Source organism: Orycteropus afer, unplaced genomic scaffold, assembly GCF_000298275.1.
Source record: "Orycteropus afer afer isolate SDZICR_OR568_19922 unplaced genomic scaffold, OryAfe1.0 scaffold00039, whole genome shotgun sequence".
NCBI lineage: Eukaryota > Metazoa > Chordata > Mammalia > Tubulidentata > Orycteropodidae > Orycteropus > Orycteropus afer.
This window is the reverse complement of record NW_006921626.1, coordinates 10,257,306-10,284,156: the sequence shown is the minus strand read 5'-3', so window position 1 is coordinate 10,284,156 and position 26,851 is coordinate 10,257,306. Positions and strand designations below refer to the sequence as shown.

Below are 26,851 nucleotides of genomic sequence, written 5' to 3'. Positions count from 1 at the left end.
CAATGACATGAGACAAAGTATATGTGAACTGCTGTATGAAAAGTGAATTTACTCTGTAAATCTTCACCCAAATCCTAATAAAAAAATAAAAAAATTGTAAGCATTAACATTGCTTTGCATATTTGGTGATCTGATAGGTAAAAATACTATATCTTATACTTTTTAAGTTAAATTTATTGTCTTGTATATAGTTTTCTTTATTATTTATAACCACTCTTGATATATTAAAATCTGTTATATTTGTAAATGCTTTCATTTTTTGGCTTTTCATACATTATTAATCATGTTTTGTGACATACTGCTTATTTATTGTGTTACTTTTTCTTTTTTATGTGGTTAAATTTCTGTTTTATAATGATTTTTTTCTCCTTTGGAGTCATGCTTATTAGAACCATTTTCCATATCCATTAAAAAAATTCAAACTCACTGCCATCAAGTCAATTCTAACTCAAAGCGACCTCCTTTGGGTTTCCAAGGTGGTAAATCTTTACAGAAGTAGGTTGCCTCGTCTTCTGTGGAGTGGATGATGGGTTTGAACTGCCAGCCTTCTGGTTAGTAGTCAAATGCCTTGGGTACTATACCACCAGAGCTCCTTATCCATTAGCCATCATTTTTTGGGGCTTTATGATGTTCTGTTTTGTATACTGTATGTTGTATTTTACTGAACTCTTATCAATTTAAAATAATACTTTAAATTTCTTTTAAGAAATGAAAATTAATAGCATTTTAAATAAGTACCTTAGCAGTCAGCTAATATGTGACTCCTTAGTAAATATCAAACATCTGTGGTGGTTTTTATATGTATATATTTTTTTCTTATTTGATCTGTATTACTAAATTTCCTTACCTCATCTTTTCAGTGTTCTTAGAAGTCATTTGTTGTCAAGGAGTTTGGGAACAAAGGAGGGAGAGGAGTTACTAGAAGGACAGTCATTGGTCTATATATTTTTCCCTGTAGTGTTAGAGAATCATGGCGAGAAAGAATGTGTGCATGGTAATATGTGATTCCAGCAGGTAGATGTTCTTACCTTCCTGAGGGAAGTTTATTTTCCAGGCCGCTAGATGCCTTGCAATGTTTGTTTGTTTGTTAATTAGTTACTTCTGCTTTGATCTATCCTGTTCACAATAGAAAGTAGCTTGGCTAATTTGAAATCCATAGATAATGTTAAAATATCCAAGGTTCTTCATCTTTTTCCTCTGTTTAGTCACATTGCCTAGTGCCTAAAGCATTTGACTGGTAACCAGAAGGGTGGCGGTTCAAACTCACCAGCCACTCCTCTGAAGGAAGGCTGGGCAATCTACTTCCGAAGAGATAACTAACTAACTAACTCACTCACTGCCGTACAGTCCTGATCCGACTCATAGCAACCCCTCCTTGGGTTTCCAAGGCAGTATCACTATGGAAGTAGATTGCCCCATCTTCCTTCCAAGGAGTGGCTGGTGGGTTTGAACCGCTACCCTTCTGGTTAGCGGTCAAATGCCTTGGGCACTATGCCACCAGAGCTCCTATTGCAGAAACCCAAGGAGGGGTCATTATGAGTCGGATCCAACTCAGTGGTAGTGAGTTTGGTTCTTGGTTTTTTGGTATGAGTATCTGGAGCAGGGAGTCTTACTGTGTCACTCCATAGATGGATTTTATGACTGCACTTGATCTGTCAGACCAGGTAAACATATTGTGTGTATATGAATTTTTCATAGGGAGGGATTTCACAACTCTGATCAAATTCCCTAAGGACTTCATGACTAGTGCCAGAGAATCCAGAAACAGAAAATAGCTTTGAGTGGCAGAGGCACCGTGATACGTATAGTAAAGCCATGGAAGCACTTATGGGCCAGAGCTCTGGTGATTGGGAGTTAGTTATAAAATTAAGGTTTTGGTTAATCTTGACTGTTTTGTGTACCCTTGATAACAAAGTAATCAGATTTTTTAAACATTAGCACGTGGTAAGTATGTCAGTAGTATAAGTTAAATCAAACTCAGTGCTGTTGAGTTAGATCTGACTCATAGCAACCCCTCCTTGGGTTTCCAAGGCAGTATAACTAAGGAAGTAGATTGCCCAATCTACCTTCCAAGGAGTGGCTGGTGGGTTTGAACCGCCAGCCCAGGGTAAATTAGGACAAATAATTATTGGAGCCAACACACTGAAGATTGCTAACTGCTAAGAAATTGAAAGAGAACAGTAACAATCATTTAGTCATCTGTAACAGTATAGTGTGGAAGCAAACAGCTCTTGACACTGGTGTCATCAGTGTACTACAAGGTTGATGTTGTACCCATGAATAATGATGTCATTGTTGTTATATGCCTTTGAGTCAGACCCATGAATCATAGTTAAAAAAAATCATTTGCTGTAGTTCATTTAGAAAACAGGGAAGATTTCTACCAATTTCAGGAACTGCTTGAGGTTTCACTGGGTTAAATCATAGTTACCTGATGTGTGGATGTTGGAAACCTAATGCAGATGAGTCATTCTTTTATTTATAGTGTTGAATGAAAGGTTGGAGAATGTCAAAAAATAAACAGCTCAGAACACCATTAATAAATTGCTATGCAGGTTTAGCAGACAGTTTTAAAGTTGGGTAGCACATCATTTACCCAGTACATGAGTGTTCCCATTAATCAGGATTTTCAAAGTTATTGGGAACTTTTGAACATTTCTGATTGGTTGACATTTATGTAACTTTGCTAAACAATTACAAGACAGTCACCAAGACTCAAGATCAGTCAGTTTGGGTGACAAATCCCCTGAAGTGAATTGAACTCACTTCTGTGACTTAACCTTCAGCCAAACAATAGATAGGCCTATGGGATGAACAGTTATACCTGGGAGGTGTATTCTTTAGAACAGTCAACCATGGACTATCACAAGGGCAGCATGTGCTCAAGGATAAAGCTCCGAGGCAGGAATGCATAGGAAAGAAGGAAAAGAGCTGTTAACATTGTAGGGATTGCAGTCAATGTCATGAAGTAAAGTATGTATGAACTTTTGAATGGAAAATGAATTTGCTCTGTAAACTTTCATTCAAATCACAATAAAAAGTTAAAAAAGAAAGGATTAGTGTTGGGGGACAGCCCTGAAGTTTTGGAACAAAGTATGTTCATCAGTCTCAAAAACAGGATATGTTTGTTAATTTTGATTATTTTCTGGATGAATAAGTGAAAGTTCGTGAATAATGAGACCTTTCCGGTTTCAGTGGGCCTAGTCCTGGTGATGGTAATGGTTCAGCTCCTAGCTGCTAACCTAAGGTTGGTGGTTTTAACCCACCAGGCACTCCACAGGAGAAAGATGAGGCAGTCTACTTCCATAAAGATTACAGCCTTAGAAACCTTATGGGGCAGTTCTGTTCTGTCCTGTAGGGTAGCTATGACTCAGAATCAACTCGACAGCAACAGTGTAGGGTTTGTTTTTGTTTTTGTTTTTTGGTCACCTAGCTACTTTTAAAGGTTATAGAATAGCCAAAAGATTATTTCTTTATTGGTGTGCATAGATTTTAACAACATTTAACAAGATGACCTTTAGTGTTATGTGTAGGAGAATTCTTTGTTTTCATAATGTAAAACTTTTAATTTTTTTAACAAAAGTCATGAAATGGGCAGTAGGAAAGAGAAAGATTGAGAGATGTGAATACCCCAGGGCTTCAAACAGTCATGGATCAGTCATGGCCAATAAAGCAAAACAGGAACAATCCCAGATTTGTAAAATATGAGTGTACCAAAACAGTAACCAGACTGGGGAAACTTACAGGTTGATGCCTACTAGAAATTTAATTTCCTTCTTAGAAAATAAGAGCAGCACGTACATTGCATAACAACCAAATCTCTTGACTGACAGGTTGGAGACAGTGCCTGGCCCAAAGATGGTGGCCAACCATGCCACTTTGAATGTGTGTCACTCTCTACGGTCCTGGCAATGATCCAGTCTCCTGTATCAGGCTCCTAATGGGCTCACTATGCCTCTTCTGAGTTTCCCATTCCAGGCTTTAACTGTATTTTTTCACATTACAGTTATTGTTCCACTATAACTCCATTTTGCATATTTGTTTCTTTCCTGGTTTCTCTGCGTTAGCAATGAGTGAATCAGTTCAAACCAGTTTGAAGCCCTGGATAATCCAGAAGTTGGGTAGTTTTTGCGAGGCAAAGCCTGTTTACAATCTTTTGTTCAGCAAGCATTTATTCAGATACCCATTCTTTGTGGAAATTGTTTGAGGTGCTGGGATACACTAGTGAACAAGATAACCTTCGCTAATGAAATTTACTGCCTGTTTGGGAGAGGCGAAAGCAGTAAACAAAACAATGAAATTTCAGATTCAGCTAAACTATGATGGAAATAACCAGATTGTTGTGACAGAGTGTTTGGGGGTGGCTACTTTAGACATGGTGCTAAGGAAAGGTGACACTTTGAACCCTGTCCTGGAGGAGAAGCTAGCCCCATGAAGGGGAAAGGGAAGGGTTTCCCAAACTGAGGGAACCGCAGTTACCAAATCCCTGAAATCAGAAGGAGCTTGGTGAGTTTGAGAACCAGAGAAGGAGCCAGTGGATAGACTGAGGAAGTCAGAAATGTAGGCTTTTTTGGTAAATGGTAAAGATTTCAGATTGTACTTGAAGATAAATGGGCAACCTTGTAAATGGGTATGACTGAATTATATATTAAAATGAATGCTCTGACTACATGTGGCAAATGGATTGAAGGAAAACCAAACCAAACTCACTGTCATTGAGTCAATTCCAACTCATAGTGACCCCTCCTTGGATTTCCAAGGCGGTATCTCTATGGAAATAGAATGCCTGGTCTTCCTTCCGAGGCATGGCTGGTGGGTTTGAACTGCCAGCCTTCTGGTTAGCAGTCACATGCCTTAGGCACTATGCCACCAGCAAAAGTGAAAGAGAAGACAGCAGTTAGGAGGTTTTTGCCTGTGCCCAGGCAGGAGAGGATAGTGGTCTGAATGAGGGTGGTGGTATATAGTGGAGAAATAGAAGAGTGTTGGACTCACATATCTTTTAGCATTAGTGCTGACAGGACTTGCAGATGGATTGGATGGGATGTCAAGGTGAGGGATCGAAGGAAACACTGATGATTTAGCTGAGAAACTTGTTATTTACTGAGATAGAGAGGAAAATGGTTTTGGGGGCCTGGGTTTGGAAGGAGTTGGGAGAGTGAGATTAGGAGTCCTGTTTTGGACGTGATAGATCTGATTTACCTGTGAGATCTGGAGCCCAGATACCAGGTAATAAGAACAGGAAAGAATTGTATTTCTTGATCATTTTGAAGTTCTGATTGATTTGGTTTAGAAGGTTTCATCTTTGCATTCAGATTATAATTCGTAGACCCTTCTACACACGTCATCATGTTTTCTCTTTGGCTTTGACCCATGCAGTTTAATCTTTTGTTATTAAATATAAAACTGTAAATCTTGACTGTTAGTAAAGACTGATACTAATGAAGTTTTTGAACTCTGGTTTATAAATAAATGAATACTTAACTTTCATCATTCAAAGTATTTCTTGAGTACAGAGATTAGGATTTCAGGAGAAGTCCCAACTAGGGCTATAAACATGTTCATGTGAACAAAATAATTGCATAAATATTTCATGTCATTTACATCTGACTTATAGCTTGTATTATTAATATTTAGGAAGCTTTAAGTTAATATTTACTCCCTGTGGTTTTTCTTTTCATCCATTTCTCCTTTCCCTTTGTCTCCTTTCCTTCTAATAAGAAAGGCAAGTATAAAAGGGGGGGAGGGGATAACAATGAAAACCACACAAAGTTCTTGCATCATCACAAGTTATTTTTATTATTATTTTATTCAATATTTGTCTCATTTGTGCTCTTTTGTTTCCTTTTCCCAGGCTATAGCAAATGAATCTGGACTGAACTTTATATCTGTAAAGGGTCCTGAATTATTAAATATGGTAAGTTGTGTACTATTCATTATTTTAAATTAGTAATAGTAATGGCCATTCAAATTACAGCATAAAACATCTTCAAATCTTTGAAACAAAGCACCTTGCAATGTGGTATTTTGGTAAAATCACTGCTGTAAAAGGGGACTTGAGTTTTGCTGTGCTCTCTTACCTCAGATGCAAAAATGCTTTCTTAGTTAAGTCTCTTAACTTCTGAGACTCAGTTATCTAACCTGAAAATAGAAATTGTTAAAATAGTTAACATTTTAAACTGTTTTCTCTGTGCCTTGTACTTGTCACACACTTTATATATATTATTCTGACAACAACTTTATGAGGTTTGAACTATTATTTTCTTTAATTCATGGATGTTGTTGTTGTTGTTGTTATGTGCTGTCGAGTTGTACCCGACTCATAGCGACCCCTCCTTGGGTTTCCGAGGCAGTATCACTATGGAAGTAGATTGCCCCATCTTCCTTCCGAGGAGTGGGTGGTGGGTTTGAACCACCAACCTTCTGGTTAGCAGTCAAGTGCTTTAGGCACTATGCTACCAGAGCTCCTAATTCATGGATAAAGAAACTTAAGTTTGTCCATAGTCTGCAGCTAAGAAATTAGAGTATAAATTTGAACCTAGGTTGACTGACTCCTGCTGTACTTGTCTTGTTGTTGTATGATGCAAATCAATTATGTATTAATGGAAAAAATACTTTTGGGGAAAGAAACCAGTAAAGTACTAGAATATCTTCTTTCTGCATTTAGGCAGTTTACATCTCAAATTTAAAAGACTTTGAATTTATTTCCTGTCCATCCATATAAAAAGTAAAATTATCATTCTGTAATATATTCAAACAAAGAAGAATTAAGAGTGGTAACATTTGTTTAAAATTTTTAAAAATAATTTTAATTTTGGTGAAATTATACACAGCTGATATAACACCTATTCAACAATTTCTGCAATACAGTTCTGTAACATTGATTATGTTCTTCACATGGTGTTACTTATCTGTATTGGTTCCCCACCATTGACTTTGACTTACTACCTCCAAAACTTCTGTGCCTTACAGTTACTGTTGTGTTTAATCTCATGTAGATATTTCTTTAAAACAGCACAATGCTCCTGGCTCACATTCTTTACTAAATTAGCTAAACTGTTGTTTAGATTAAAGATAACTTCAGGGGGTAATTTCAGTTCCTAGTTTGAAGATTTTCTCAGAGCAGTAGATTCAGGGGTTCTTCCAGTCTCAATATGTTCAGTAAGTCCGGTTTCTGTAACAGTTTGAAATTCTGTTCTATATTTTTCTTTCCCCTTTTTGATCACGATCCGTCTACTGAGTCCTTAGTCAAAATATTTCAGTAATGATAGCCAGGCACCATCCAGTTCTTTTGATCTCATGGTAAAGGAGACTGTTGTTCATGGAGGCAGTGGAACCTGCAGTCCATTTCCTTCTCTGATTCCTGAGCTGTTTTCTTCCTCTATAGTTCCAGCTGAAAAGAGATTAATTGTTGTATCTTGGATGACCACTCACAAGCTTTTAATACCTTATGGCTTACTCACTGAGCTAGAGAATGGAACAGAAACTCTAAAAATAGTATTAGGCCAGTTGACTGGACAGTGCCTGGAAGGCATGACCCTATAAGTTTGAACCAGTGGAATTAATCCCAGGAAGTGTTTGGATTGTGCTTAAATAGTATTAGCAGCTTTAACTGCTGCTGCTAGCTTTAACCACTGCTGCTTTTTTTTTTTTTTCCTTTGGTGGCTATTGTTGTAAAATTATGTTTAATACAATATTTGGCATTTTGTCCTTTGTCTGGTGTACAGTTTAGTGATGTCAGTTACACCCATCAAGTTTTGTAATCACTGCCCTTAATTGATGCCAGTTTTCCCATTACCATAAACATAAACCACTACTTCCCAGAGAATGATTTCTTCTCTTCCTCCTCCCTCCTACCCTGGTAGCTACTAATAGTCATTGGTCTCTATAAATTATAAAAGAGGTCATACAATATAGCCAGTCCTTAGGTTACGAACATCCAACTTATGTACAACGCATAGTTACAAACCAACCCCCATCGAGCCTATTATATTAAAAATATACAGTTGCTTGTAATAACAAATGGGCATTACTTTGCAACTCACATGAAAACTATTAACTATTGTATTATTATGCTAAAGATGTTTTAGAGTATCTGGAAGTGTTTCTTTAATGTTTTTTATGCATAGAAAGGTACACTGTATACTAAGACAAACATTAGACTGATTGACGTTAGCTACGAACTGTACCTAACTGTTCCGACTTAACATACAAATTCAACTTAAAGACAGACTTAAGAATAGAATTTGTTTATAATCCGGGAACTGCCTGTATTTGTCCTTTTGTGATTGATTGATTTCACTCAGCATAATGTCTTTAACGTTCCTCTGTGTTGTGGCACATATCAAGACTTCATTTTGAAGCCAGGCTCATATTGAGTCCCTGCCTGTTGGGCAGTCAAGCCACATCAGTACACACACCAACTCCTTGAGAGGAGAGCAAGTAATTTATTGTAAAGCAGCAATGCAGTGAATCAGGGGTGTCACCCAAATCTGATTCCCCAAAATTGGCAAAGGATCTATCTTTTATTGGCTAGGAATTTACACATATTCAACTTATTTCTGGGAAAATCTAATTCATAATCATTAGGGGCAGGACGGAGGCCGGAAGTGGCCAACGACCCCTCACTTCTTTTTTTTTTTATTGTAATTTGGGTGAAAGCTTACAGAGCAAATTCACTTTCCATACAGCACTTCACGGCCCCCTCACTTCTTAATTTTGTCCTTCTTGGATTGGACTCCTAATCTTTTGTTCCCTTCTGGCACAGAGTAGCCCATCATTCCTCTTTGGTCATCTGAGGATATTGGTTGGTCCTGCTGCACCAGCACAAGTCATTGGGGCTCTGGTTGGGTCAGGCTTGTCTTGGTCACTCTGCCTGCATTCCTTTCCTAGGTCATCTTGTTTAAAAACAAGCTAATAAAGTGATTAAGTTAGAATAGAGCATAAGTAAGGCTACCCTCATGATGGTGTGTAACAGACTCTCCTCAGCTTCGGTCCCCTTTGAATTGTTACAGTTCCACATTCTTTGGGAACAGGGACATAATTCATCCTAGCTACTTCCTGCTATTCAGGGGCAGAGTTGGTGGAACTCAGGAACTCGTGGCTGAAAATCCTTCTCTGGCCTGGGTAGTTCTTGGTATCTTCTAGCCACAGTCTGAGAAGAAGGGATTGGGGTGAACAAAGAGTAGCCTGTAATTTCAGGAGCTTAAAAGCAGATAAGCAGTTAGGTAAGCATTGAATACAGCAACAAGTACAAAGTACCAATATAATACAGGGAGCATCACAATAAATAAAGATCTTAGCCACCCTAAGCTGGGGAGCCAAGAGGTGAGCCAAGAAAAGTCTGCCTTGAAGGTAGGCATTAATTGGTGTTGTATAGTTCCCCTGTCCTGTTGTAACTTGGAATAGTGCGGTGGATGGCCTGTTGATCTTGTTCTGTTTGATGTGACACATTAACCAGTGAACAACAGGTAGCATTGATGTATATATACATACCTCTCTGTGTGTGCTACCAACATGAGATCTAGGGCTGCCTGATTCTGAGGCACACCAGTCTGGATAGAGCTTATTTCATTAAGCAGCATAGATGTCACATCAGAAGGATAGTTTGCTACTGACTCTAAAGACACAGAGACATTCTAAACAAATTAGTGTAAAAAATGCAATCATCTTTATTTTTCCCAACACCCATTACAGGAATTAAAATTCCTTGGGCTTTTTCCCAAGTGCTCCATGTCAGGTCAAGTGGGCTATGTGGTATCAGTAGCTTCTGTGGGTAGCTCGTAAAACTTACTCTAATGACAAGAAATGCACTCCAAAGCTCTGGTGGTGTAGTGCCTAAGGCGTTTGACTGATAACCAGAAGGCTGGTGGTTTGAACCCACCAGCTACTCTTTGGAAGAAAGAGTGGACAATCTACTTCCATAGTTATACTACCTTGGAAGCCAAGGAGGAGTCAGATCCGACTCAGTGGCAGTGAATTTGGTTTTGGTTTGCTCACACCCATTCTAGAGTACACAAATCCCTTCATGATCAGCTGGCCAAGTTTTAAACTGTTAGAGTTTTATGAGGGTGTTAAACTACCATCCACCTTCCCCAGGGGATAGAGATGAAGTAATTACTGAGGTGATTAGAACCTGAAGAGCCTAGATGTGTTCACAAGTGTATTCCACCCCAGGCTGATGCAGCCACCCTGTATTCAGATGGTCAGGCCCTTTTGAGTCCTCCTGTCCCACAAGGCTGTTTTCTGTGGAACAAAATTAAGTTACAGTGTAGACTGGTGCAGTCCTTAGTCAGATGTGATGTATCCAAGGAAGGCCTCCTTTCAACTTAGTTCCTCTGGATGAGGAGAGAATTCTGTGTACTTCCTTCTCCATTTGTCGTTGTTGTTGTTATGTGCTGTCAAGTTGGACCCGACTCATAGTGACCCCTCCTTGGGTTTCCGAGGCAGTATCACTATGGAAGTAGATTGCCCCATCTTCCTTCCGAGGAGTGTGGTTTTTTTTATATGTAAGATGTTTATGAGACAGTTGGAAATTTGAACACTTAATGGATATTTGATATTAAAGAACTGTATTAATTATTAGGAGCTCTTGTGGCGTAGTGTCTAAGGCATTTAACTTCTAACCAGAAGGCTGGCAGTGCAAACCCACCAGCCACTCCTTGGAAGGAAGGTTGGGCAATCTATTTCTGTAGTAATACCATCTCAGAAACCCAAGGAGGCATTGCTTATGAGTCTGATCCAACTCGACAGCAGTGAGTTTATATTAATTATTATGTGTGATGATGTAATTGTGTGAAAGTCCTTACCTTTTAGTGATACTGAAATATTTATGAATAAAATGATATGTCAGGAATTTACTTCAAAATAACAAGGAAAAAAAGTGCATGGGGTGTACATGAAAGAAAGTTGGCCATGAGTTGAATTGACAGTTACTGAAGCTGAGTACATGTGGGGTTCATTATACTGTTATATCTACTTTTGTTACATCAGTTCTTTTCTTGATATTTTGATGAACATATGTACTTACATGTATTTGTGAGATTCTGCGTCCCCCTCCCTGGGGTGTGTATGTGTGTGTGTTCTGGTTACCTGGTGCTGCTCTGACAGGACTATACCACAAATGGGATGTTCTCAACAAACAGTTTATTCTTACAATTTGGAGGCTTTAAGTCCAAGTTCAAAATGCCAGGCTCTAGAGGCTGGGTGAAGGAGCTCTGGTAGCATAGTGCCTAAGGCACTTGACTGCTCACCAGAAGGCTGGCGGTTCAAACCCACGAGCCACTCCTCGGAAGGAAGGTTGGGCAATCCTACTTCTGTAGTGATACTGTCTCGGAAACCCAAGGAGGGGTCGCTATGAGTCGGGGCCGACTCAACAGCAAACAACAACAACAACAGGGGCTGGGTGAAAGCCCCTCAACCTTGGGGTCTAGCTCTGCTTCCTGCTCCCGGCTCACTGGAGCTAGAGGTGTTTCTTTACTCAAACAGCTGCTGGCTGCTGAGGCTGAGAAGCCCCAAGGTTGACAATTAAAAAGGCACACAGTCCTGATGTTACCAATCCACGTGGCAGGCCATTAACTTAAGTCCATTTAAGCTGAAGGTCAGCAGAGCATAGCAGATTGCTGAGCAACGACACGGCTACATGCAGGGTCCAAGCATGCCATAGGCTAGAGACCATTCCCAAGTCTTCTTATATATGGGAAGCAGACAACATCTCAAAGGCAGCTACTCAGCTGCATGTGGTAGATCCCACCATGGAGCTGATTGCCAGTCTCATCATGGGGAATAACTACCACCAGTTCCCCAGCCACTCAGCCAGGCCCAGCCAAGTTGACACACAAACATAACTACCACAGAGTGTGTTTACCTAGAAGTAGAATTGCTGTATTTTACTGTATATACAGTTTCAAAAATATTCGTTATTGCTAACTGTTTTCATGAGGTGGTGGTTGTTGTTGTTGTTGTTATGTGCCATCGAGTCAGATCTGACTCATAGTGACCCCTCCTTGGGTTTCTAAGGCAGTATCACTACGGAAATAGATTGCCCAACCTTCCTTCCGAGGAGTGAGTGGTGAGTTTGAACTGCCAGCCTTCTGGTTAGCAGTCAAGTGCCTTAGGCACTATGCTACCGGAGCCTCTTTAATGAGGTGGTTTTATCAAATTACACTTTTCACTACCAGTGAAATGAGAGTTCCCATTGTTTAACATCCTCACTAGCGCTGGTGTTGTCAGATTTTTAAATTTTCGCCAGTCTGATGAGCATGAAATTTTACCTCATTGTAATCTGATTTGTTTTCCAACGATATCTGTGGAAAGAAGTATCTGAAAGAGACCCAAATGACTGAGGGATTTGATGATAAATAAGGAGATACATGGTTGGTGTGAGAGAATAATGTGTTTGCTCTGGGACATCTTAAGGAGCTCTAGTGGTGTAGTGCCTAAGGCACTTGACTGCTAACCAGAAGGCTAGAGGTTCAAACCCACCAGCCACTCCTTGGAAGGAAGGTTGGGCAATCTACTTCTGTAGTGATACTGCCTCAGAAACACAAGGAGGAGTCGCTGTGAGTCTGATCCAACTTGATGGCAGTGAGTTAGTTAGTTAGTTAGGACATCTTAGATGCAAAGAGCCAGATGGAAAGGTCCAACAGGAAGTAGGAAATATATCTTGAGCTCTGAAGAGATTTGGAGGTCAGTGTGATCAGAAACCCACTGCCATCGAGTCAATTCTAACTCATAGTGACCCTGTACGACAGAGCAGAACTGCCTCATATTGTTTCCAAGGCTGTAAATCTTTATGGAAGCAGACTGTTGTTATCTTTCTTCTACATAGCATCTGGTAGATTGGGATCACTGACCTTTTGGTTAGTGGCCAAATGTCTTAACCATTACATCACCAGAGCTCCTTATTATTTATTATCTACATGGGACTAAAACCTTGCAAATGACTTTAGGGGACAGTTAATTTATGTTAATAGAGGGAAAACAGCTCAGAAAAGGAAAATGAGAATTATGGAACAACTTGAAGAATGTAATCAGTGTCACTGAATAGTACATGTAGAAATTGTTGAATTGGTGTATGTTTTGCAGTGTATAGATATTACCAGCAATAACAACAAAATAAAATTTGAAATAGAAAAAGAAAAAAAAAAAGCTGATAAATGTATGGTTCACTTGAAAACAAACAAAAAAAAAACCAAACTCACTGCCTTCGAGTTGCATCCGACTCATAGCAACCCCTCCTTGAGTTTCCGAGGCAGTATCACTATGGAAGTAGATTGTCCAACCTTCCTTCCAAAGAGTGGCTGGTGGTTTGAACTGCCAGCCTTTTGGCTAGCAGTCAAATGCCTTAGGCACTACGCCACCATGGCTTAAATATATTAAGTATAAAGAAGCCCTCTGACAGAACCTTGAAAAGCATCACAGATTAAGAGGCAGTGAAGGAAGCGCCAACAAGGGCAACTGAAAGTGATTGCTGAGAGGTTAGAGGAGACCCAGTACTTTCCAAACCTGAAAACCCAAGGACAAATAATTTTACCAACCTTGTCAGTATGACCAAACAGTAGAATGGAAACTGAAAGGACTTTGTATTTAGTAGTAAAAATGTCATTGGTGACTTTTTTGTTGTTGATCTTTGTGTTAAGGAGTGTATCTGCCTGGTTTAACCATTCACTTTATATGCCTGTCGTTTGGCTGGAAGCCACAAGAATGATTTCAATTCCAGGCCCGAACGGTGGCTAGAGCCCATGGTCTTAGGGGTTTTACCAGTCTCTGTCAGACCAGTAAGGCCAGTCTTTTTTATGATTTTGAGTTTTGTTCCACTTTTTCCTCCTACTCTATCCAGGATCTCCTACCAATCCCTTTCCAGTGGTTTACAGTGGTAGCTGGGCAGCATCTAGTTCTTTATTCTCAGGGTCATGAGGTTCATATGGTCCCCTAGTCCCTTGGACTCATTATTTCCATGTGTCTTTAGTTTCTTCGTTCTTCTGTACTCCAGAGGAGGAGAGACCAATTGTTGCATCTTAGGTGGTTGTTTGCAAGCTTTTAAGACCCCAGTTGCTACTCACCAAAATAGGATGTAGAACAATGTTTTTGTGTAGTATATTATGCCAGTTATGGGGGCATGACCATGGTCCCGAGCCCATGGGCCCAGTGACTCACTCCCTTGATGTTTGGCTGTGGCTCAGAAGTTATAATAACTTTGAGCCATTAGCTCTATTATATATATGGGCATTTTTATAACACATACAAATACATATGTAGAAATACCATGTACCAAACTTTTATATGGTCATGGGTATTGTGATGGTAAAGTTTGTGTGTCAACTTCGCTAGGCCTGGTTGAGTGGCTGGGCAGCTGGATGTAGTATTCCCCATCATGAGACTGGTAATCAAGTACATGGTGGATTCTACTGTGAGCAGCTGAGTAGCTGCCTTAGGGATGTGGTCTGCTTTCTGTATATAAGGAGAAACCTTGGGAAATGTTCTCTAGCTTACGGCACGCTTGAACCCTGCATATAGCTGTGTCATTGTTCAGGAGCCTGCCATGCTCTGCTGACCTTGGGACTTTCAATGGGCTTGAATTAATGGCTTGCCATGTTGTTTGGTAGCATCAGGACTGTGCCTTATTACTTGTCAACCTTGGGCTTGTCACTTTAGCAGCCAGCACCTGAGTGAAGAAAAGCCTCAGCTTCAGTGGGCAGGGAGTAGGAGGCAGAACTGAAGCCCAAGGAGCCTGGTACTTTGAACTTGGACTTAAAGCCTCCAGACTGTTAGAGAATAAACTCCTGTTTGATAAAGCCATCTCATTGGTGGCATATTCTTTCCAGAGCGGCACTAGGTAACCAGAACATGTATATTCCCTTTTGCCTAGATATGCTTGATCATTTAAGGAGGACATTTTCAGTAATGATGTTTGTGAAAGCCAGATTATGACTGAAAACTGAATGCCAAATAAAGAGAGAGTAAGTATAGGATAGGAGCTCTGGGGGCGTGGTGCCTAAAGCATTTGACAGCTAACCAGAAGGCTGGTGGTTAAACCCCCAGCCAGTCCTCGGAAGGAAGGTTGGGTAATCTACTTGCGTAGTGATACCACCTTGGAAACCCAAGGAGAGATCACTATGAGTGGGATCCAACTCGATGGCACATAACAACAAGTATAGGATTCTCATTTGATACGTTTGTTCCTAAAGACCAAGATAGGCAATCTCTAGTGATTGCCTTTGATGTATCCCATTCTGGTTTAATGCTTATTTAATAGCAAAACTTTTCTTTCTTTTCTTAAAAAAAATTAAGGCCAAGATAGCAGGATTTTATTTTGTTTGATTTTAGTCAATGTTGCCTTTGTTAAGATTAAATTGGTTACAATCTGCCCTTTGAAACTTGGTTTACTTTCCTCTAACTAAAATTTTCTTTTATTTTTTAAAACAATTTGTTTATTTTTAAATTCTGTTATTCCTTCTGTGACCTCTACTACTGCCATTGGCACTACTCCACAAAAACCTCCTTGTAGTTTCTCAAAACATTCATGAGCTAACAAAAAAAAAGTAGGTACGATTTTAAATTCTGTAACAAGATATCTTTGTCTCAGTGCATGTTATCATATAAAAATTAAGAACACTTGACTATATTTAAAAATAAATTATAAGCTGTTAAAATAATGTAAGGTTAGCTGAATTAACAATATGCAGACATCATAGACTATCTAGATCTCATTCAACTACTGCATTCTACCACAATTACACATTCATATACTCACTAGAGATCGTGTATCCACATGTGGCTACTCTGTTTCAGTACGATGATGCTTACATTTATATTTAACAATAATAATAATAATTTGTTTTTGTTGTTGAAAATACACACAGCAGAGCATATGTCAGTTTAATAAATTTCTCCATGTTCGATTCAGTGACATTGATTATATTCATCAAGTGGTGCAACCATTCTTTCCTTTTCAGAATTGTGCCTCCCCCACTAACATAAACTCACTACGCCCAATTTGATCCCATATACATAGTTGTTAAAAGAGCACAGTGCTCAAGACAGACATTCTTGACTAATTAAGCTAGACTTTTGTTGTTTTAAAGAAGTTAGGGGATAAAGACGTTTTGGTTTAAAGTTTAAAGATTATCTCAGGTCAGTAATTTCTAGGTTTCATCCAGCCTAAGTGGCTCCAGAGAATCTGGGTTCTACGAGAATTTGAATGTCTGTTCCACATAAAATTTCCTTTTACTTCGTCCTTTTGGTTCACTATGTCCAAAGTCCCTTGGCAGCTGTATTGATTGCTCTCTTCCATCCCTGTCTAAAACATTCTTTCTCCCAACCCACTGATACCTTTTCCTCTAAAATATCTACCGAATATTTTGTTTCAGCCTTCCAAATAGAATTTTTGCTGAATTAGATTTTTTTCAGGAAATTAAATCAGTCGATTGTATTTGTGTGTTGCTCAGGAAGTTACGAGAGAGAAAACGATGAGAAGGGCATAATCTCTGCTTTCCAAGGATCTTATGGTATTGTGAAGGTAGAACAGCTGAAATGTTGTAACAGGAGAAAGTGCTGTAAGAGCAAAGAACAGAGAGTGATGGGAAGAGATATTAATGGGGATCTTTTAGAATGCAAGAAGAAATGTCTGGAGGTAGTTTGGAAAAAGCATTTCAAGTAAGGGAAACAGAATGAGCAAAAGCACAAAGGAAAGCATGGAGCAGATGTGAAAGAAAGAAAGTTCTATTCTAATTGGAAAATAAAAACATTTAATCCCTGCCATCTGTGAGGTATTCTGTGCCTGAATTGCCTTACTTTATCATGACCACATAGTCACTATGGAATAGTTGGCACTATAAAGATGTTTTTGGATTCTATCTTATTTAACCAGCTTAAAAACAAATTGTTTTTTCTTAGTTAACTAGTTTGAAATTTTACAAGAACAGTTTCTTATGACAAGTTAAAAATGAAACCATGTCTTTATGTATTTCATATTAATCCAGTGGTAGCTGCTTGTGAATTACTATATTTCATAACCAATCTTAGTATTTTTATTTTGATTTAGATTTTAACATACAGTAAACCATTATAGAACCTGTTAGATGCCTGCCTGGCTCAGTTTACCTACTCTGATGCTAAATGGCAAAATAGTTTTTCTTTAGCAAGATTACTTGCATGAAACAGTCATTTCTCTTATGTACATTTGAAATCCTGATGAATTAATGAAAATTACTGCTGTATATTTTAGATGCATACGGCTTAGATCAGTTCCAAAATACCATTTTAGTAAGTTGAACTGTATGCAATTGGCAGTTTCTCTAGATTAAAAAATTATTAAATGCTAGCAATTGCATATGGTTTGACCTGATACTATTTTGACTCATACATGCATTAGGTGCCGTTGAGTCCATTCCTCCTAATGACCCCATGTACAACAGAATGAAACACTGCCCAGTTGCACCGTCCTCAGTCCTTTCTGTGTTTGAGCCCATTATTATAGCCATTGTGTCAATCCATGCCATTGAGGGTCTTTCTCTTTCTCACTGACCCTATACTTTACCAAGCATGATGTCCTTCTCCAGGGACTAGTCCCCCCAGATAACATGCCAAGGTAGTATTCTGGCTGTACTTCTTGCAAGTTAGATTTGTTCATTCTTCTGTCAGTCCATAATGTATTCAGTGTTCTTCACCAGTACCATAATTCAAAGACATCAATTCTTCTTTGGTCTTTTTTATTCCTTGTCCATCTTTTGCATACATATAAGGCAATTGAAAATACCATAGCTTGGGTCAGGTGCACCTTAGTCTTCAAAGTGATATCATTGCTTTTAACACTTTAAAGAGGTCTTTTGCAGCAGATTTGCCTAGGGCAATACATTGTTTGATTACATGACTGCTGCTTCCATGGGCATTGATTGTGGATGCAAGTACATGAAATTCTTGACAATTTCAGTCTTTTCTCCATTTATCATGCTGCTTATTGGTCTAGTTGTGAGGATTTTTGTTTTCTTTATGTTGAGGTGTAATCCATACTAAAGGCTATAGTCTCTGTAGACTCTGACATAACTGTCATTTATACCTGGTTTTACTATAATTTGGTCCAAACCCCAAAGTTTAACTGTCTGCATTTTCTTTCCTTTCTGTTTGTGTTTAGTATGTGGGTGAGAGTGAACGTGCTGTGAGGGAGGTTTTTCAACGAGCCAAGAACTCAGCACCCTGTGTGATATTCTTTGATGAAGTGGATGCCTTATGCCCCCGAAGATCAGACCGAGAGGTAAGTATCATAGATTTTCAGATTATTTTAAGTGCCAGAAACCTTTTTTTATAAGTTCTAAATCAGGTACTTATAAAGTCATTCCTTGGAAACATTGCAACTCTTTACGTGAGGAATTTAGTCATTTGAAATCAGGGCTTAGAGATGACATTTATTGTTTTTAACCTCTGTATCAATTTTTTCTTTTTCTGTATATTATTTTGGTTATGTAGTGTAAAAATGTCATGAGGCTGACGTCTGACCTCTAACTTCACAAGTGGAGAGGAGAATCAAAATTAACAGCTGAAAGCTTATTCTTATGTGACAGAGATCAGACATGCCTCCACCCTCCAACCTTTTTACCGATTCTGACACCAACTATCCCTCTCATGGCACTCTCTGCTTCTCTGCTGGGTTCAGTAATTTGTTGCAGTGGCCACACAACTCACAGACATTACTCAAAATTTGGGGGCTTATTAGGAAAGTAACAGGTTACAATTCAGGATCCAGAATGCTCAGGATACACTTGTTTTATGAGCACAGCCTCCATTCAGCCATGCCCAAAGGCAGGTCTCTCTGTAGCCCTCTGCCCCTCAGCCTGGTCTCTGCCCTGCCCTGGGCTCTTTTACCTCTGTCAATAAATGTCCAGAGCTCACAAACCTCCCCGAAGGCACTCAGCTTTCTACTTCATGAGCCAAGAAGCCCACCACTCTTGGTTCTGCTGCCACCGCTTTTTGCTATCTCTTTTGTCACAGCTCTCTGTTCCCTGGATTGAGGAAGCTCATCGCAGGACTCTTGGGTCCAAAGGACATGTTCCACTCCTGTCTCTTCTTTCTTGATGGTCATGAGATTCCCCTTTTCTGCCTACAGGATGGCTCATTTTAAGCCTAGTGAGATGGCAAAACTGACCAAACCCCATATTAGGGTTCTGTGCACCTTATTCCCACGGTCATACCCACAAAAGGGTGCCATGCACATTATTGACATTATTAGAGAGCTGTCCAGTCGCCTTTGTGGGCTGTAAGCACCTCATATTTTCATAACCCCAACCCATCATTTGGTGGAAATTAAAAGGAGTTTGGCTAGAGGGGCCATTCTAAGCAGTTCACTGTACCACACATAGTATTTGGAAATCCTGATGCATACACATTAGGATTTGGGAATGGGAATGGGGTCTTCAGACAGGACAGAAGGTAATTTAAGACATTGTATATTCAGGGGGAAAAAAAAAAGCTGCTGCTGAGTTGATTCAGACTGATGACAACCCCATGTGTCACAGAGTACAGCTATGCTTCATAGAACTTTCAGTGGCTGATTTTTTAGTAGATTTTTAAGACTTCTGAGGAGCCCCTGGGTAGGTCTGAACCATCAACCTTCTGGTTATTAATCAAGCATATAATCTTTTGCACCACTGTAGGACTCTACACTCAAAATAAGTGAGGTAATTAGCTTAAGACCTGATACCTTTACTGGCTGAGAGATACAAAACTGCTCTAGATTGAAAGACATTTGCATCAGCAATACCTGAGTCACAGGAGCTCTGGTAGCATAGTACCTAAGGCACTTGACTGCTAACCAGAAGGCTGGCAGTTCAAACCCACCAGCCATTCCTCAGAAGGAAGGTTGGGCAATCTACTTCCATAGTGATACCACCTCAGAAACCCAAGGAAGGGTCGCTATGAGTTGGGTTCGACTCGATGGCACATAACAACACAACAACATACCTGAGTCACAGTTCTTAGGGATTTCAGTACAGAGAGTATGCAAAAATTGTTTTCAGAGATAATATTGTATAATCATTTGAAATGTAGTGTGAAGCAAAATATAAAGAATGTATAACATTGTACCCCAGCACTAGAGGGAGCGAAGCAAGTGAGATGTACCATCAGCATCAAACTCCTCCTCGATTGGCATTCACTTCCATGGTAGCCAAAAAGAAACTCAAGCGAAGAAGGGTGACCTGGGGAGTGAATGCAAAGAGTGGACCTGGAGACACTGCTCATGTGTTTCAGTGAGGGCACCTGTGGGGCCCAGGCTCAGTGCATGCGGTATAGAGTATGCTGCAAGCGTTTGGAGCTGACTGCAAGTACAAGTTTGAGAGATAAGGTGCGTGTGATGGGGGCACAGGCACCAAGGCCCACCAGCACAACCTGAAGAATGCATGGTGTAATGCCCAGTGCTAGGAGACCATCCTCGTGATGAAGCCCTGCACCCCTCAAGACTAAAGCCAAGAAAGGGAAGGAAAAGGCCTGGGTGCCAAGGAGCCCCTGGCTTTACCTCTCGCCAGTGCAAGATATAACCCACCAGTGCCTTGGTAAGGTAGAGGGTTGACAAAAGAGGGGAAGGCCCTCAACGAGATGGATTGACACAGTGGCTGCAACAATGAGCTCAAGTATAGCAAGATGTTGGAGCTGGCACTGGACCAGGCAGTGTTTCCTTCTGCTGTGCATGGGGTCACTATGAGTCAGAGATGACTCCAGGGCACCTAACAAGATAACAAAACAACAACAATGCCTTTTCTCTACTCATTAGCTTTATCAGTTATGCCCTGCCTTTTCCCTTCGCCCCTAGGCACCCAGAATGGGGAGGGACAGGACCACCTCTCACAGATATTTGTTTCCTGATGGTTTCCCTTTCCCCACCCACCTCCATTTTGTTCTTCCTCACAGTGACACCATTACTAAGAAACAAACATATACACACACACATATATAATTTTTAGGGAAAAAACAGTTTATATGTGTGTGTGTGTGTGTGTGTATATATATATGTATGTATGTATGTGTATCTATATGTGTGCATGTATACATATATAATCTTTCTGAAGTAGATTTGTTGTTGTTGTTATATGCGGTCAACAACAACAACAAATCTACTTCAGAAAGATAGTAAAGATTATTAAATGAGTTCATTTATTATAAGATGACTGAGGAGGTGATTATATTTCTGAAATCTGGGAAATCACTCGTGATTTAATTTCAAATAGCTATTTGTATTTGTGTTTTCTTAGATTGTGAAACATTACATGCCTCATTTCTCTAAAAAATCTCCAGAAACATTCAAAAGCTGCAAAAAACAAAAATTGACTAGACCACAAGTATGACTCATAGTGACTTTATTTCTTGATCCAGTCATTGTTGACACCGTAACAGAAATTCCTTATTAGTGTATTGTCTCTGATAGAAGCGTTAGAGGCTGAGGCAGAGATTCTTCCCCAGGTTCCCTTGCAGGCTATCATATTCCTAAATCGAATTTAGGATCCAGAGCAAAACACTATACTTTGATTTACCAGCCCCAGCTACAAATACTGTAGATTTTACTCCTTTTAATCCTCTCTTCCCCCTTTTTTTTCTTTTTGCCAGTGAAAAACCCTTCACTTGTTCATACCCCCTTTATTGGTTTGTAGCTCTCTGTTACCAGGTGGTGAGTCTAAATTTGTAGGGCTTTGCTGAAGTTTGTCTAGTCACTACAGTCCTCAGAGGAGTCTGCAGCATGTTGAGAACATTGCTGACTTCTGGGGCATCTCTTTCTTGGATATCTGCTACCACATTTCCATATTCTGATACATGTGGTTTGCTTTTCTAACATTTTCACCCAAAGGGGAATCTGGAGATATTTTAAATTTGAATGTATTATTTCTGTATTATATAAGTTGTAAATGAATACATGCTGGGGGAAATTTCATATAAAACACAGATATGGACAGTGAGCTAGCTCTTCCTATTCTCCTTTCCATTACTGCCCTCAGAGGTTACTACTGCTAACAGTTTAGTGTTTGGTATTTATCATTCTAGAACTCTGTCTATAAATTAAAAACCTGTAACATTTAGGCTTCTTTTTTCATCTAATTATGGTCATTCTATTTTGAGGATTTTCCCATGCATTGAATAACTTTATCTTTTTTTAACTATTACATGATATTCTACAGTCTGGATGAAAGTAGAATTTACTTAACAGTTCTCTTACTGTGAACATTTACATTGTTTCTAGTCATTTGAGGAGCTCTGGTAGCTCAGTGCCTAAGGCATTTGACTGCTAACCAGAGGCTGGTGGTTCAAACCCACCAGCCACTCCTTGGAAGGAAGGTTGGGCAATCTACTTCCATAGTGATACCACCTCAGAAACCCAAGGAGGGGTTGCTATGAGTTGGGTCTGACTCAACGGCACATAACAACAACAACTAGTTATTTGCTCTGACAAACAGAATTATAAACATTTGTATCATATTTTTTTGCACATGTGGAAGAATGTGAGAATTTTGGAAGATGGAATTTCAGATTTGAAGATGTGTATGTAATAAATTTTAAAAAATAGTTCTATGTTGCTTCACAAAATCCACAAAGTACATATGCCCACCAATAGTGTGCAAAAATAACCATTTCCCACACCTTTACCAACAATCAGTAATATCCATTTTTTATTTTTTGTCAATTTTGTTGGCAAAACGTGATGTTAAATTTTACTGTGCATTTCTCGGATCACCAGTGAGGTTGACCATCTTCTGTAAATTTGTATTGCATCTTCTCTGAATTGCCTGGTCATACCCTTTGACCATTTTGTTACTGGAATTTTTGAAAAGTTGGTTTATAGGAGCTTGTTACATAAGATGGACATTAGTCCTTTGCCCTGTAATGTGTTTTGGTGCTGTTTTCCCCCAGTCTGTCACTTAGGAGTCCCTGGGGACATAAAGGGTTAAGCATTCAACTGCTAGCTAAAAAGTTGATGATTTGAACCCTCCCAGAGACTCCTTGCAAGAAAGACCTGACTGTCCACTTCCAAGAGTTCATAGCCTTGTAAACCTTATGGAGCAGTTCTACTCTGTGCACCTGGAGTCAACATGAGTCAGAATTGGCAAGAATAGCAATAACAACTCTCACTTTCAATTTTATATATTATATAGAATGTTATAATTTTAATAAATTCTACCAACCTTTTCCTTTAGTGATTTTGAGATTTTTTTCTATCTTTTTTAGATAGGAGAATGTTTTGTGTGCTTTTTATAACCTAAAAATTAGTTATTTTCTTGAATCTGGATTATGAGTCACTTAATCTCTTTATTATTAGTATTATGCCACCAAGGAGTGATAATGAGGTACATCAAATATACCCTTACCACATGCACATGTGCCACACTTACATAACATTTATGTTGCAGAAAGCCAATCAGTGACAAAAAGAAACAGCACCACTTTTCTCATTTCCTGCACTTTTCTCACTTGTCTATATTTTCTGTATCTAACCAATGTATACCTCTAATTACCAACTCCCTGAACTTTTCTTTTGGATGCTAGCTTGCACTTTAAGGAAAAAGAAAAAAGCACAGTGTCCCAGATCTTCCTGTACTTACTGAGCTGAAAGATCTGGAAGACCTGATACTCTGGGTCTGGAGTTCAAAAGCCAAGACTAGATTGAGCCCAAAGGAAAGTACATTGTGGCTATTAGATCTTTGAATAACATGGAGGCATAAGAGTTTGAGGTCAGCTAGACCTGAGCTTTAGTTTTGCCTCTACCTTTATCTAGCTATAGGACATTGAACAAATAACATAAGCCTCATTTTCCTTGTCTAAACTGTGGATAATGACAGGACTTCTGGGAGGTGGGAGAAGGTTGATGAGAGCATGTTTTGCACAATGCCTGAATATAGTGAGTGCTCAGGAAAATGATCACTGTTGTCATCTCTTTGACTTTCATTCAGGTTAGAGAATGTATTATTTTTATATGGAAATAATTGTGTGCTTTTTTTCCTTTCTTATTGGGAGCTGATAGAATTATATTTCTGTTTAGGCAGGGGCAAGTGTCCGAGTGGTGAATCAGCTACTTACAGAGATGGATGGTCTGGAAACACGGCAGCAGGTTTTCATTATGGCAGCCACTAACAGGCCAGGTAAGAAGGAAGAATAAAGAACAGATGAGTCTAAAAAATTTCAACATTAAAAGCAATGTAATTTACATGCATCCTAGTAAAGGAAGATTAAATTTGGGCAGTCACTTTTTGTTTTATAAGTTGCAATAAGCTTTTCTATAGCATAGAAAAAAAGAAAAAAAAAAACAGTATTACTGCCTAGATCCCATGAGATTTTTTTGTCTTGGTACTCAGAAAGTTGTGGTATTGGCAGAGAATGCTTATAATGTACACTTTTGAGCACATCATTATTTTCAGAAATGATGTCCTATGGTTACTCTGAAGCTTATAGGAAACAAAAACCAGACTGTTTTCACTTTATCTGAAAGTTGAAGACAGATATTTTGGATTTTGTACTGGACCCATGCCCCTTTACCTGCCCTATTATTTGAATTGTTCTCAAGCTTAAGCATTCCAGTAGAGATTTTTAAAAAAGTACTAAAAACTTTGTTTTAGTTCTGTAATACTGCTCTAACAGACATACCACAAATGTATGGCTTTAGCAAACAAGAATTTATTCTCTTACAGTTTAGGAGGCTAGAAGTCCAAGGTCAGAGTGCCAGCTCTAGGGGCTGGATAAAAGCCTTTAGACTTTAAGCTTCAGCTCTGCCTATTTCTTCCAGGCCACTGGAGCTGGAGGTTTCTCTTAAGTAAGGCAGCTGCTGGCTGCTGAGGCTGACAAACTCGAGATGGACAAATAAAATAGCACAGCCCCAAGATTATCAAACAACATAGCAGGCCACTAATTCAAGTCCATTAACAGTCCCAGGATTGGCAGACAACATGGCAGACCATTGAGATAAAGACTCAGACAAATACAAGGTCCAAGCGTGCCAAAAACTCCAGAAACCTTTCTCAAACTGTCTTCTTACATACTGGAAGAAGACCACGTCCCTAAGGCAGCTACTCAGCTGCTCCAGTAGATTGCACCAGGAAGTTAATTACCACTCTCATCATGGGAAGTAACCACATCCAGCTGCCCAGCCACTCAAAACCAGGCCCAACCAAGTTAACAAAAACACAGCTATCACAGACTTCAAAAGTGCTGATGGTGGCTTTTACTTTAGTTCCTAAATAACTAAAACTAATTTTCTTCACCATTATTTAATACTTTTCCCTCTCTATGAGCCACTCTATCACAGCTGCTTCTGCAGTGATTTTATGTTAACTGTGACAGCTAGCAATGGCATGATACTTAATTGGTGTAACTAGATTTGTCAGTCACCAAGCTGATATAATTTTTCATTTCTTGTAAGTTATTACAGAAACCAAAGCCTTGATGAATTATATACCATTTTGTTTTAAAATGAAAAAATTGAGAGTCTTGTTGTGATTTACACTTTGACTTTGATGGCTAAAAATTGTCTTTGAATTAGGAAGATCTGGCGTGAATCCTAATGTTAGTGCTTTATATCTTAGTGACCTTGGACACATATTGCTTCATCTTGCTTACCATTGTTTCTTCACCTATGAAATGAGGATAATAGTACCTAACTGCAGGATTGTCACAAAGGTTAAGTAGAGTAACATTAGTAATGTACCTAATACAATTTGTGGCAGATAACTGTTTAGTAGTAATTATCATTGTCATCAACAGTTTTGTTAATAGTAGTAGGAGTGGTCATTGGATAATAAAATCACAGAGTTGTCGTAGAAGAGAGCTCGAAAGTTCCTCAGATTGGGACAGAATTCTATCCCAGCTTTTTTTGGGCAGATACCAATTTTTTCTAACATATTTTAAGAAAATAGCTTTTGGTCTCCTCTTACTAATACATTTTTTTTTCCTTTCTTTTTTACATTTGCCAATTCCATAATTTTTATATGTACAGTTCACTGACATTGATTATATTCATCACGTTGTGCAACCATTATCACTATTTTTTTCCAGATTGTGTTACCACCATTAACAGAAACTCAGTGGCCCTCAGCAATGACTCCTTCTTCCCTCCTTCTTACCTGTAGTAAACCTTTTAATGCTTCGAGGTCTTTAGTGATATCCTCCATTTCATTTCTCATATTAATCAATTTGTATCTTCTCTTTTTTTACTTTGTCAGACTTCCTAGAGGTTTGTCATTTTAACTGATTTTTTTTTTTTTTAAAACTAGGTTTTAGTTACATAATGTTCTCTGTTTCTTTTTCACATCATTTGTCATTGCTCTTTATGATTTCTCTCTTTCTTGTTTTGGGTTAATTTTGCTCTTGTTTTGTTTTGTTTTTTTTAAACTGTGATTTGGGTGAAAATTTACAGAGCAAATTCACTTTCCATACAGCAGTTCACATTCACTTTGTCTCATGATACTGACCACAATTTACTACAGTGCAGCAGCTCCCCTCCCACTTCCTCCCGATAATTATCTCTTCCCTGTGTCCATCCCTCCATGCACTCCTGCCCCTGAGCTGTCTCCCTGTGCAGCCCTTCTTTCTCTCATGGCTACTCTCTCCAACGAGTGTATCTACCTCAGGTAAATGTTCATCTCATATGCCTCTCTTTTATTTGGCTGGAAGCCACAAGTATGGGTTCAATTCCAGACCTGAAGGACACCTAGGGGTCATAGTCTCACTGGTTCCACCAGGCTTTATTGGACCAGCAAACCTGGTCCCTCCTCCCTTTTTTTTTTTCCCTACAAATGATTTTGAGTTTTGTTCCACATTGTTCTCCCTCTCTATCCAGGATCTCCTACATAGATCCCCCTCCAAGTGGTTGACAGTGGTAGCCAGG

The 26,851-nt window shown here is 39.1% G+C and overlaps 1 protein-coding gene across 1 annotated transcript in view; it reads left to right on the top strand.

Annotated features, from left to right (window-relative positions):
• Positions 1 to 26,851, top strand: part of NVL (nuclear VCP like) — a 134,142-nt gene that overhangs the window by 76,865 nt on the left and 30,426 nt on the right. Inside the window, exons 15-17 of the mRNA XM_007936995.2 lie at positions 5,852 to 5,914; positions 18,131 to 18,250; positions 24,014 to 24,113. Coding sequence (XP_007935186.2) covers positions 5,852 to 5,914; positions 18,131 to 18,250; positions 24,014 to 24,113 — 283 coding nt within the window. The remainder of the gene's footprint in view (positions 1 to 5,851; positions 5,915 to 18,130; positions 18,251 to 24,013; positions 24,114 to 26,851) is intronic.